Below are 14,238 nucleotides of genomic sequence, written 5' to 3' on the forward strand. Positions count from 1 at the left end.
CCTTTACTATAAAAGTCAGTCTTAGCCTCCCTGGGGTGAAGAGGCCAGGCTATGGCCAGGAGGGCAGGATACTGGGGTGGATTGGTACACCTGTCTGTCCTTAGTTAATTTTAGCTTCATTTTCTGTGGCTTGACAAAGTGGGCCAGTAGCTCCCGTGGTGATTCTGTGATTTCTGGGACACCTGGGTCAGCAGCAAAGTGGAGCGCAGGGGGGTGGGGGCTGCAAGCAGGGCCAAGGACAGGGAGGAGAAGGGTGCCGGGAAGGCTGCAGAGTGTGAACCTGTCTGTGCAGAGGCCCGAGGGTGTGTCTAGTCTCCCTTGCCTCCCAGGGCAGACGGAACAGGCTTCCACAGTGTCTGTCACTGAGCCGTACTAGTAACCTCTGAGTGGCTCTACACTGAGGGTCGCCTTTGCCTTGCCCAGCTGCCTGTGATGCTGCTGTCCCCCGTCGCCCCGTGGCCCCACGATGACCCACAGCCCCGCGACAAGCGAGGACGAGGAACGCCACAGTGCCAGCGAGTGTCCCGAGGGGGCCTCAGAATCCGACAGCTCCCCAGACGGGCCAGGGAGAGGCCCCCAGGGGACTCGGGGCCGGGGCAGTGGAGCACCTGGTAACCTGGCCTCTACCCGAGGCCTCCAGGGACGCTCCATGTCTGTCCCTGACGACGCCCACTTCAGCATGATGGTTTTCAGGATTGGCATCCCTGACTTGCACCAGACGGTGAGTGGCCAATCACCTGTCAGCTGATAGACATATTGACCAAGTCTCCTTCCCCACCCCCAATCCCAGCTCCAACTGGACTCTACTCCTTTTCCAACCTACCCTTCACCCTCAGATTCTTGACACAACCTAGTCCTGGCCATCCTATCTCCCACCAGAAATGCCTGCGCTTCAACCCCGATGCCACCATCTGGACGGCCAAACAGCAAGTGCTCTGTGCTCTGAGTGAGAGCCTGCAGGACGTGCTCAACTACGGACTGTTCCAGCCGGCCACCTCAGGCCGGGATGCCAACTTCCTGGAAGAGGAGAGGCTGCTGAGAGAGTACCCCCAGTCCTTTGAGAAGGGGGTACCCTACCTGGAGGTAAGGCCACAGAACTCTTAACAGCAGTCATGCCCTGGAACATATCCACTATGATTCCAAGAGAACCCCAGTGGGCTCTTCAAGATTTCCTGAAAACTCATAGGAGAGATCCTGAGTCCAGATCACCAGCTGAGTTGCCGCCTTCCTCCCCTAAGCTCCTTATACCACCAACTGGTGAGGGAATTCCAACTACAGTAGCTATTCTAGAACATTCAGTGTATGTAGGGGTTACACTTACAAGGTAGGGGTTATAGTGCAATAGACCTCGATGGCTGGTACTCCTGGAAAGGTCACCCTACCTAGGGCCATTTCCATGCTAACCCTAAACTCATTCTGGGAGGAAAGGAGGAACATTGACTTATTCCCCAGCAAGGACTCTAATTACGAATCTGTGTCTCCTCATACCCAACCCCTGGTCTCAGTTCCGCTACAAGACACGAGTCTACAAACAGACCAACCTAGATGAGAAACAGCTGGCCAAATTGCACACGAAGGTGAGTACCCTGGCACAGACCTCTCCTGGGTGTGCCCCCCGCACCCAGAGCGCCTTTCCATCACCTTCTAGTTCTGTATTTCCTCAGCAGCTCTCCCCTCTGCCAGCCCCTCAGTTACGCCAAGTCCTCCATCTAACTTTGAATTCTGTTTGGAGACACCCATTTATCTCCGCCATAACCCCTCCCACTTCCCTTTATGGCCTCACCTGCCCAGAGCAATGCCATCTGCCTGGTGTGTGCATTTGTAGGAGGGGTGGTGGAGGTGGTGGAGGTGATGGTGGAGGTGGTGGTAGAGGTGGTGGAGGTGGTGGAGGTGGTGATATTGGTGGTGGAGGTGGTGGAGGTGGTGATATTGGTGGTGGAGGGTGGTGGAGGTGGTGGAGGTGGTGGTGGTAGAGGTGGTGGTGGTGGTAGAGGTGGTGGTGGTGGTGGTGGAGGTGGTGGTGGTGGTGGTGGAGGTGGTGGAGGTGGTGGGTGGTGGTGGTGGTGGAGGTGGAGGAGGTGGTGGTGGTGGAGGAGGTGGAGGTGGGTGATGGTGGTGGAGGTGGTGGTGGTGGTGGTGGAGGTGGTGATGGTGGAGGTGGTGATGGTGGTGGAGGTGATGGTGGTGGAGGTGGTGGTAGAGGTGGTGGAGGTGGTGGTGGAGGTGGTGGTGGAGGATATGCATGTGGAGGCCAGAGGGCAATGGACAGTTTGGGGAAAGTCGTTTCTCTTTTCACCATCTGAATCCTGGTAATGGAACTCCCGTGGTCAGACATGGTAGAAAGCACCCATATCTGATGAGCTGTCTCACTGGCTACACCTTACTTTTAATACAGTCCTTTACTGGTCTGAGGCTCACCGTGTAGGCCAGGCTAGCTGACCTGGAAGCCCCAGGGATGTGCCCGTCTCTACCACCCCCTGCACCAGGATCACAAGTTCACACCATCACCCCTGGCTTTTCTACTCAGGGTCTCACGCTTGAGTGACTAGCCCTTTGGCCCATTTTATTATTTATTTATTTGTTTGTTTCTTTGTTTGTTTATCAATTATGTCTGTGTGTATGCCTGCAGGCCAGAAGAGGGCACTAGACCCCATTTCAGACGGTTGTGAGCCACATTTCAGATGGTTGTGAGCCACCATGTGGTTGCTGGGAATTGAACTCAGGACCTTTGGAAGAGCAGGCAATGCTCTTAACCACTGAGCCATCTTCAGCCCGTTTTTAACTCTGCCTTCTCTGCTCAGAAGCACGTAGGGTCCTGCCTGGGTAGCATTTCATAGACGCCCACGGTTCCCCGGTCCTAGATCTCCATCAAGCACACACTCTGCCTTCCCTTTCCAGCCACATTTATTCTGTTGGGTGCTTTCCCTCCTCCAGACCCTGGGTGATATCTTCCCTGTGTCTGCCCTGGTCCCCAGGAGCTGGGAAGAAGTTAGCAGGCTGATGTGGCCAGAGGGAAGCAATTCTTCAAATTTAGTGGGAAGAAACTTCCTTCTTCTTTTTCTCCCCAAAGCTTCTCTGTCCCACACCGTCCATTCTCCTCTCCTCTGTCCCACACCGTCCATTCTCCCCTGTTCCACACCATCCATTCTCCTCTCCCCTGTCCCACACCGTCCATTCTCCTTTCCCCTGTCCCACACTGTCCATTCTCCCCTGTCCCACACCGTCATCTGTTCACGTCTTTCCTCCCCTTCAGGCCTTCTCCCTCCCTCCCTGTGCCAGCCACTCTGGGAGCCAGTGGCCATGTGCAATTCCACTGTGTCTTTTTTTTAGATTTATTTTTTTAATTATGTATGTGTATGTGTGTGGGTATATGCATATGAATGGATGTGATCCAGGAAGCTAGCAGCATCAGACCCCCCTGGTGTTGGAGTTATCTGCCATTGGTTGGTGCTGGGAACTGAACTCAGGTCCTCTGTAGGAGCAGCACACTGAACAGCTAAGCTGTCTCTCTAGCCCCCATGATGTAATTACATACTTATTTATTTATTATTGTGCATGTCTGGTTTTGGGGTGGAGATGGCATGTTTATGTTATCGATCATATGTGGAGGTCAGAGGAAAATTTGTAGAGCTCAGTTTTCTTATCTCGTGTGTGTTCTGGGGATCAGATTCAGGTTGGTAGGCGTGGCTGTAAGCACATGATATTTTAATTGTTTTCTTATGGATTGTGTGTAGAACCAGTAACAGTAGGGATGTATTCCTTTAAGAACGTGTGTAACCAGGATGGATTTCAACACAGTGCACAGTTCCCCTTGTCTTGGGGTTTTACTGTTATGAAGAGACACCATGACCACAGCTGCTCTTTCAAAGAGAAGCATTTCATTGGGGGCTGGCTTACAGTTCTGAGGTTTAGTCCATTATCGCCATAGCGGAAAGCATGGTAGCACACAGGCAGACATAGTGCTGGGCAGGTAGCTGAGAGTTCTACACCCCAGTTGGCAAGCAGAAGGAAGAGACAGTGAGCCACCGGACCTGGCTTGAGCTTTTGAAACCTCAAAGCCCGCCCTCAGTGACACACCTCCTCCAATAAGGCCACTCCCTATGAGCCTATAGGGGCCATCTTCATTCAAACCACCATACCCTTCTATTTTAGAATATTACTTTTAAGACAGGGTCTCACTATATAGCTCAGGCAGGCCTAGAACTCATCATCCTCCTGTCTCTGCCCCCAAATGCTGAGATGACTGGCACGACCCGCCACACCAGACTTCCTTTTTGCCTTGGGAAGGTGCTGGCTGTGTGCCCCCTGGGTGCTGTCTCTGATTGCTGCTTTCTACACTCGATCCCCAATCTCCCTGATTCCCCTGTCTTTCTTTGTACACGATTCAGACGGGGTTGAAGAAGTTCCTGGAATATGTGCAGCTCGGGACATCCGACAAGGTGGCGAGGCTGCTGGACAAGGGGCTGGACCCCAATTACCATGACTCAGATTCAGGAGGTAGGAAGAGGCGTGGGTTGTGAAGGACTGGGCTGAGGAGCAGGGTTGGGTAGAGAGGCCAGGGACACATCCTCAACCTCAGCGAGGCCAAGGGACCCAAGGTTGTAGGGGGCTTAGCTAGGAGACCAGGGGTGGAGTCTAAGGGCTGGCGGCCCAAAGTTCTGCCTCTGAGGATCTTCTCTTGCCCTTCAGAGACACCTTTGACCCTGGCGGCCCAGACGGAAGGCTCAGTAGAGGTGATTCGAACGCTGTGCCTGGGTGGGGCTCACATAGACTTCAGAGCCCGGGATGGCATGACAGCACTGCATAAGGCTGCCTGTGCTCGGCACTGCCTGGCACTCACGGTGAGGCTGCTGGAGTCCCCAGATGGGGACCTTCCTCCTTTCCCATTTCTGTTCAAAAGATCCCTTGTCAGCCAGGTCTGAGGTACACGCCTGCAATCCTAGCGCTCAGGGATACAAGCTGGCCTAGGTTACGTGAGATCCTGTCTCACTGCCCTCCAGCCCAAACGGTACCTCCATGTCCCCACCACACCATTGGATTCTGCACACTGACAGATACACAGTTCCCACTTCTGTTTGTCAGGTGCCCCAGCTTAGTCTAGAAGCTGGTTATGACTCAGCCTCTTCCCTGGGCACTCAGAATGGCCCCCTACCCTCTGTCCAGCCAGTGTGCACCCTACCTCTGCCTCCCCAAATACCTACCCTTAAAGGCCTTAGAACATAGACAGTGAGTTCCTGCTACCCAGGGAAACCATCTCCATGCATACCCTGGGTTTGTTCCTGTGTTCATCCTAGCCTAGCCCTTCGTCTCCCAACCCACCCATCCTCTCACAGGTAATCCTTCTCCTCATAACTAAGATACAAAACACACTTCTCCCAAAACAGGTGTGGCAGCACAAGCCTGGCATCTCAGCGCTTGGGAGGTAGAGGAAGGAGAATGAGGAGGAGTGGAAGGTCAACCCTGACTACATAGTGCGTTTTCAGGCTAGCACAGGTGTCATGGGACTCTCGCAACAGAGAAACAAAATGTGGTTTTCCAAATAAGCCCTATGTGCCCACAAAATGCACAGAACGAATTTGTGTGAAGTTTTCATTTGTGTGTGTGTGTGTGTGTACAAGTGCATATGTGTGTAACCCATGAGCAGGCATAAACAGTTGTGGCACTCAGAGGACAACCTTAGCTATTGGTCCTCAGGGATTAGCCACCATATTTCTCCAATGGAGAACCAATGGAGCTTTCATTGGCACACAGGGCTCCCCAGTTAGGCTAATCCAGCTGACCAGGAATCACCTGTCACTACCTCTCCAGTGTTGAGATTGCAGCCGTGCAACACTTTTTCCACGGATCACTGAGATCAGACTCAGATCTTCATGTTTGCATGGGCTCTCCAACCCCCTACCCCAGCCCTTGCGTGCAGCCTCATTTTACATACTCTCTCTTCTGTCTCTGCCAGGTCACCTGGTCTCTCTTTTGGCGCTGGCTGCTCCCAAAGATTGAGACACACACATGTGCACAGGTGCCCCAGTTCAGTGGCCCATCCCTCTTAGCTCATACTTTCCCAAAGAGCCCCTTGGTGTAGCCAAACATTGGCATGAAGAATTGGTGTTTATAGCCAGAACTAATGGATGTTCTTTCTGTACCTCTGTGTTTCCAGATCTTTGCTATCAAGTCCCCTAACCACTGGTCACACCAGGGTGTTTAGATTTAACATAATTAAAATGGAATAAAATTAAAATCACACTTCATGGTCTTGCTAGCCCCAGTCAGCTACTCATCGCCCCCCTGTGGCCACCATGTTGAATGGCACCACAGGTCATTGTGGTGTCCTACCACACAAGAGCTGCTGTGGAGCTGTCTACACAGGGACAGCTGTCAACACTTGATCTTAAACTTCGCCCTTTTCACCCTTTCTCTCTTTCCCCTAGAACCCCCACCCTCAAGGAGGCTGTCTCAAACTTGAGTTTACCCCAGCCTTGCCTTTCCCAGGCTTCCTTTTGTGGGTGTCTGTGTAGTGCTCCCACACTTGGTGAGGGGCGTTCTTAAACTTAGACCCCATTCTTCCCTGTGTTAAAAGGCCCAAGGCTGTGGCCACCCACCGTCGCATCCTAGAGAAAGGGTGAGCCGTGTGTCAGAGTGAGAGGGTCCTGTGAGGGCATCTGCCTCATCTCGTTGTCTCTAAGACTGTCAGAGGGGCTGGAGAGGGGGCTCTGTCAGTGGGGCACTTGCTATGTAAGCATGGGGACCTGAGTTCAAGTTCTAGCACACGAGCAGAAAAGCAGAGTTTGGCGGCACGTGCCTGTAGTCTCAGTGCTGGGGAGGCAGAGACAGGAGGATGCCTGGCCTTGCTGGCCAGCTTTTCTATGTGAATTGGTGAGTTTACGGTTCAGTGAGAGACTCTGCCTCAAAGAATAAAGTGGAGAACAATTGAGGAGGATACTTAGCATCGACTCCTGGCCTCCTCTACACACACACACACACATACACAAGCATCAGAGCAGAAATGACACAGGTTTGAGCCCATATGGACCATTTAAGGCTCACCTCCCTACCAGCGTCCTAAAACTAGAGCTTCCATCTGTCCTTTCTTCCTGAGTTGTCTGTCCCTCCTTAGGCACTTCTGGACCTTGGGGGCTCCCCCAACTACAAGGACCGCCGAGGGCTGACCCCCCTGTTCCACACAGCTATGGTGGGGGGTGACCCCCGCTGCTGCGAGCTACTTCTGTACAACAGGGCCCAGCTGGGCATTGCGGATGAGAACGGCTGGCAGGAAATCCACCAGGTATCCAGATTCAGTCCCAAGCACTGGGGAGAGCTTGGATACCTGGGCTTTGCAGCATCCAAGGGCTGGGATGCAAAAGAGATGGCAGAGTTCCTTACAGAGAGGAGAGTGAAATTAACAGAGTCCGCACAGAAGAAAAGGTAAAAGGACTTGGAGAAAGGACATGGAAGAGGCTGGGTGCTTGATTCACTTGAAGGGCCAGCCTGGGTATTTATACATCAGAGTGACTGAATGCTTACAGTCAGAAAGTTAATGGCCTGGGTCCCAGAACAGGAATAAGGGCGAAAAATAGAAGGGGATGTGGATACAGTCTTCTGACCTCAAGGAAGAGGGCCTTGGAAGGGTTCAGATGAGGTCTAATCGGGCCTCTCCACTCCCTGTCCCCTAGGCCTGCCAACGGGGCCACTCTCAGCACCTGGAACACCTGCTCTTCTATGGGGCTGAACCTGGAGCCCAGAATGCCTCAGGAAACACAGCCCTGCACATCTGTGCTCTCTACAACAAGGTCAGCCCCAGAAACGTCTACCTGCCCCTTCAAAGACATGTTCCACACCAGCTCACTCAAGCCTCCTAGCTCTGCAACCTCTGTTCATTCACAGTTTCTATCCACCTGTCCATCCATCTACCCGTCCATCCATCAATCCATCATCCCTCATCCACCTGCCTACCCACTCACTTATCTATCTACCTACCCGTTCACGCATCCACCCACTCATCCGTCTATAATCCAGCTCTGCACCCATCCATTTACAAACCTATCCACTTATTTATCCACCCACCTACCTACTCACTCATCCACCCGTAATTCAATCATCTTCTGTTGACTCAGGTTTCTGTCCTGCCCAGTTCCCACAGTTGTTAAGTCCCAAAGAAATCACACAGAGGTCTACATTAGTTATAAACTGATTGGCTCATTAGCTCAGGCTTCTTATTAACTAATTATTATAACTTACATTAGCCCATAATTTTTGTCTATGTTAGCCATGTGGTTTGGTATCTTTTTTGGCGAGGCAGTCACATCTTGCTTGCTCTGTGTCTGGCTTCCTCTGTGTCTGGGTAACAACTGTAGACTGAGTCCTCTTCCCAGAATTCTCCTGTTCTCATTGCCCCACCTCTACTTCCTGCCTGGCTAATGGCCAATCAATATTTTATTAAACAAGTACAAGAAACAAATCTTTACAGGGTAAAACCATTGTCCCCCACACCCCCCTGATTCTGAGCTACTGGGCGGGAGAGAAAACCTCAGTCAACAATCATCCAACTACCTATCCACTCACTTATCCATCTCTCTGTCTACTATCTACCTACCCTTCATCCACCCACCCACCCATCGTCCATCCAGCTATCTGTCCATCCATCCACCCACCCACCCTTCATCCACCCACCCACCCGTCATCCATCCAGCATTCTGTCCATCCATCCACCCGTCATCCATCCAGCTATCTGTCCATCCATCCACCCACCCACCCTTCATCCATCCAGCATTCTGTCCATCCACCCACCCTTCATCCATCTGGCCATCATCCACTCATCTACCCATCATGTTTAACGAGCTTCTCCCCTGTGTTTGGCTCCGAGCTGCTGGTCTAATCCTAGGTTCAGTAAAGTTATGGAGAACATGTTCCCTTGGGAGCCAGATATGGACTAGGCTGGAGGTGGCTTTCTGAATGAGGTCAAGACAGCAGGGGCAGATGAGGGGAGAAGAGGGGAAAAGAGTGCTCCATCAGGGGAGCATAAGCTGTGTAAAAGACAAGCAGCTGAGCAAGGGCCCTTTGCAGGGGACAAAGGAATGAGAAAAGTGCAGCCTGGGGATGGTGTTGTATTTTCAGCAGTTCAATTTTGTGGAGGGTCCGCTCTCCAGGAATTTGGGGGAGAGATGGGCTGTAAAACAGAGGAAAGGGTCTCACCAAATGGGACTGCTGTCAGCAAGAGCTAAGGCCCCCTTGCCACCTGAGTACCAAGAAACCCCAGATGAGCCAGGCCCCTTGGAGCTCCAGCCTCCTCCGAGATCCTTGCCCTTGAAGAGCTGCTTGGGGGACTTCAGGGTAGGGAGGACAACCCTGCTGGGATGCTGCTGGTCTGCCCTCCCTTCCTCCAGGAAGTCTTCCAAAACAGCCCCAGACCCTTCTGCCTCCTGAGAACTCTCAGTGCTGAGGATATGGCAGGTATCCAAGTGCCGCCTTGTGGCAGCGAGCAGAATGCTCAACACCAAGGGAGGACTGGTGTTTCTCAAACCCACCAACATCGTGCTGGCATTTCCTTCCCGCTGGCTACTGCTTTCTCTACTGCTCCTCATGCACGCTTCTGGGCAGGACCTCTGACTCGGAGGCAGGTACTTTGATGGAGAGGACAAAAGACCTGGCCCCACACAGCCAGGAAGACCCTGAACAAGCTCCTTCCAGTCTCTGAGACTTTGTCCTCCCTGAAAAGGAGTCATGTCAGCTGATTGAAAGGGATGAGTGATTGTATACATGAAGTATTCATCCCTAGAATACAGCCATGATAATAATTGTTATTATTAGTATCATCACCAGTGTCAATTGCCAGGATGTGGTCAGAAGGCTGACATTCATCTGAGAAGGGAAAATTGAGTACAGAGAATTATACAGCAGCCACTATTCCCCAGAGAGGACCAGATGAGCATATTGTTTTGCTTTCTTCAGCTCCCCCATTTCCTGCCATCTGTGAAATGGGTCAGTCATGAATATCTTTCAAAGGATCAAGCAGGTGAACACTTTGCTCGTTATCAGATCAAGTAGATGCTTAGCAAATGTGAGTTCATCTTCTACTTCTCACCCTTGTCTTCTCTCTGCTTATCCTAGTCAGCCAGCCACCCATAGACACATCAGTGCACCCACCTACCACACACCCATCCATCACCCACCCTTCTACACATTTATCCTCACACCCCCATCCACCCAACAACCCATTCATCTGTCCATCCACCTTCTCACCATCCACCCCCTTCACTCATCCTCATCTATTCACACACCACTAGTGCATCCATCCATTCATCCACACACCTACCCATCCACTTACCTACCTATCGACCACCAACCCATCCATCCATCCATCCATCCATCCACTTACCTACCTATCGACCACCAACCCATCCATCCATCCATCCATCCATCCATCCACTTACCTACCTATCGACCACCAACCCATCCATCCATCCATCCATCCATCCACTTACCTACCTATCAACCACCAACCCATCCATCCATCCATCCACTTACTTACCTATCGACCACCAACCCATCCATCCATCCATCCACAACCCACCCATCCATCCATCCATTCATCCACACACCTACCCATCCACTTACCTACCTATCAACCACCAACCCATTCACCCATCCATCAATCTGCCCATCTGTCTGTCCACCCATTCATTTTTCCACCCATTTGTCTTCTGGCAAAGGTCAGGCTCCCTAGGCTGTGAGCCTCTCAAGGGTGGGGACAGAATCTGGTAGGTTCTGGTTCTGTTCCAAGAATAACATAGTAATTATTTTACACCCAAGCATTTATCCCTGCACCCACCCATCCATCTATTTATATATCCATCTGCCATCCATCCACCTATCTGGGCTGGGTCTGGCTGTCACTCTTTACTGTCTGTCACCTTGGCCCTGTAGTTTGCACAGACCGGTCCTAGACTGTGAGTCTGTCTCAAAATGGGGATAGGATTTCATAGACTGCTCTGTCCCAAGCCCCCAGAAACAGTATCCTTGTTACTTCTGAGTAATGAATGAATGCATTGAATGGATGATGGAGCTGTGGATCTCTACCAAAAGTGTGAGCAGCTCAGGACTTAGAACTCTGGACAGGTGGCTGCTGCTTTTGACAGATTGAATGACTCAACAAATGAATGAATAATTGAGTGACTTGAGCAAATGAATTTTGATTGACAGCTCCACATCCTTCATCTTTATTTCTTCCAAGTGTATTTCTTGAGCACCTACTGTGTGCTTGGTGCCAGTTCTGGGGATGGGAGATGAGTCAGAGATAATGCAGGCCCTCAGGAATGATAGAGGAAGCTCTCAGTTTCGTGAATGTTTAAACAAATAATCAGAATCCCATGAGATAAGTGCTAGTTTGTAAATAAACACAAGATTCTCCAGGTGTCCAGTGGAGGGAGCTACTCACTAAAATGTGGGCATTTAAACTTGGTCAGACATGGGATAAACTATGGTGCTGTGAATCACACTGTGATAACCCCATGCCCCTCAAGGTGGGCTGTGGGGTGTGTCAACGCATGCAAAACATACATATATGACAGCATGGGAATACACGGTTATACGTGCTTACACACAACAAACAAGAACGCAAACCGAACTTGCAGGAAGTGATGTTAGCAGTCAGACCCAGACAGACAAACGCCAGCATCTGAAGGCCAGATTCATACCCCACCTGCTCCAGGAACTGTCTGCAAGGGTTTAGGCACAAATGCTGCCTGCTCTGATCCCATCCTGCAGAACAGGCCTGTATCAAGAACAAAGTATACACTTAGGGGGTTCCCATGTAGAAGGCATGTTACATAGAGGCACTTAGAAATCCGCATTCGAGGGAGCCAGAGCAGACAGGCCAGTGTGGGTTAAGACAAAGGCCAGATGACATTCCCCATGGAGTAAATGTTCCTGGGCAGTTCCTATGGGCTGCACACTGCTGTCGGAGGCTGGGGTCACAGACAGAACCTTTGTGTGACGTCCCATAGAAGACAGAAATATAGAATACAGGATGTCTGGCATATAGTGTTTTGAAGGAAATGGGTTAATATTGGCTTAGAAGAATACTAATCCATGCAAGAGAGTTTTAGAGAGATAAGGAGGAAGGGATATGTGAAAAATTCCTGTCAGCAATCAGGAGGCTGAACAAGATTGGCATGCATTTGGGGCCAGCCTGGGCTGCACAGCTAGGAACAGGCTATTCTGAGATCCTGTCTCAAGCAGACAGCAAAGGGTAGGGCAGTGAGGGAAGGGCTCTCTGAAAAGATTATAAAACCCAAATGAAATGAGAGTTACTCTGTAGGAATCGATGGATGGAGAATTCCAAGCGGCTCTTTAGAGTGCAAAGGCCCTTGAGCAGAAGGGTGCCTGCTATGGGGAGGAAGTGGCCAGCGGGGTTGGAGAAAGGGAATGTGATAAGTACTGAGGTTGGGGCGGGAGAACTAAGTGACTAACGGGGCTCTGTATGTCCCCACTGTCTCCCACCTGACCTCTACCCTTGACTCTCTGTGTACTATGCCTTCTGAGACTGACAGGGAGTGCCAATAAGACAGACTTGGGAGACTGGGGTGATGGATCAAAGCTTAAAAGCACTTGCATGCAAGCATGAGGTCCTAAGTTCAAATCCCAAGAACCCATGTACAAGCAGGCATGATAGTGTGACTGTGTAATCCCACTGCTCCTACAGGGAGATGGGAAGTAGAGACAGGGACATCCCCCAAAACTCATGGACCTGCTAGCCCGACATAGGCAGCATCAAGCAAAGGACCTTGTCTCCAGCAAGGCGAAAGGAAAGCAGTGTTGTCTTCTGACCCCCACATGGGCATAGTCACCCACAAGAACACACACACACATTGTTCCCACACACAGACACACATGCACAAATACAGACCTGGAATGGCATCTGGGGTCAGTCATTGACCAGCCACGTGACCTTGAATGATGCAGAGAGCTTAGTCTCCTCAGCTGGGAGATAAGCGCCATGATTTCTGTCGGGCCACTCAGTGAGCTCCCTTCTGAAGTTCAGTTCCTGACACACAAGACAGGGAGCCCCTCACAGAGCCGAGGGCTGCTTCTGGCTTAGCCACATCTGAAGCCCAACCACCTTAGCAGGAGGCAGCTACTGGAATCTGGTGGGAGAAATCAGAGAGCTACTATCACTTCAATAGGAAGCAGCATAAAACAACTAGAGATGTATTTCTCGCATGCTAAGTCCATAAAACTGCCCGTTTATTTATACGTCTTGTGCTGGAGATGGAACCCAGGAATTGGCAGGTTAGGCAGACAGTCTACCCGAATCACACCCCAGCCCCTCACTGGGGGATTCCAGGCAGGGGCTCTACCACTGTTCTGCATCACGAGTTCACTTTTTACTTTTTATCTCAAGACAGAGGTTCGCTAAGTTGCCTGAGCTGGTCTTGCCCTTGTAATCTTTTTGCCCTAGCCTCCCAAATGAACTGGGATGAGAGATGTGAGTCCCCAGGCCTAGCTTCCCAGTATTCTTTAGACACATCTCTCCCTGGGACCACCACAGTGCAAAGAGGCTGCTTTCCTGGGTAATGCTAGTTTAGGTCGGAGTATTTCTGAAGTCCCCAGCATAATAACTGTGTTACTCATGCTAACTAACTTACTATTCGTTTCCTTCTCTCCTGGACCACCGCTGTCCTTTTCAGGAGACCTGTGCCAGGATCCTCCTCTATCGTGGAGCAAACAAGGATGTGAAAAATAATAACGGACAGACACCCTTCCAGGTCTGGGCTTCAGAACTGAGGCAGGGGACACAGAGGACAAGGGGACAAGAGGAATGGCAGTCAGGAAAGCTGCACGGGGAGCATGGTCTGGGAGAAGGGACAGGGTCAGGTCAGTGGAGTGGAAGGCAGATGTTTCCTGTCCCTGCTCTCTGCTGAGCAGCTACCTCCCTTTACCCCTCCTACAGGTGGCTGTGATTGCTGGGAATTTTGAGTTGGGGGAACTGATCCGTAACCATCGGGAACAGGATGTGGGTGAGTGGAAAAGACCTGGGATGAAGGAGGAGCTGAGGGTTCATGTTGGAAGTCACAGACTTGGTGGCCCGATTGATGGGTGTCAGGGTGGGACACAGACTCCTCAAAGTTTCAAAACTGCCTGAGGAGGGGTGAGGGAATGACTCAGCACCGCCCCTGCCCGTTTCTCATCTCCCACCACCGCCGCTGCTGCCGCAGCCTCTTGCCCTCCTGGTCCCTCCCTGCTTCT

At 51.4% G+C, this 14,238-nt stretch overlaps 1 protein-coding gene across 2 annotated transcripts in view; it reads left to right on the forward strand.

Moving 5' to 3' along the window:
- The first annotated feature begins 466 nt into the window (after positions 1 to 466).
- Positions 467 to 14,238, forward strand: part of Shank1 (SH3 and multiple ankyrin repeat domains 1) — a 44,551-nt gene continuing 30,779 nt past the window's right edge. For both annotated transcript variants that reach the window (XM_038313845.1, XM_038313846.1), the window contains exons 1-9: positions 467 to 721; positions 880 to 1,083; positions 1,506 to 1,577; positions 4,389 to 4,497; positions 4,690 to 4,841; positions 7,112 to 7,279; positions 7,668 to 7,784; positions 13,680 to 13,757; positions 13,943 to 14,009. In XM_038313845.1, the coding sequence (XP_038169773.1) occupies positions 467 to 721; positions 880 to 1,083; positions 1,506 to 1,577; positions 4,389 to 4,497; positions 4,690 to 4,841; positions 7,112 to 7,279; positions 7,668 to 7,784; positions 13,680 to 13,757; positions 13,943 to 14,009 (1,222 nt within the window). The remainder of the gene's footprint in view (positions 722 to 879; positions 1,084 to 1,505; positions 1,578 to 4,388; positions 4,498 to 4,689; positions 4,842 to 7,111; positions 7,280 to 7,667; positions 7,785 to 13,679; positions 13,758 to 13,942; positions 14,010 to 14,238) is intronic.

The sequence above is a fragment of the Arvicola amphibius genome, chromosome 12 (genome assembly GCF_903992535.2).
Source record: "Arvicola amphibius chromosome 12, mArvAmp1.2, whole genome shotgun sequence".
In the NCBI taxonomy this organism is placed as follows: Eukaryota; Metazoa; Chordata; class Mammalia; order Rodentia; family Cricetidae; genus Arvicola; species Arvicola amphibius.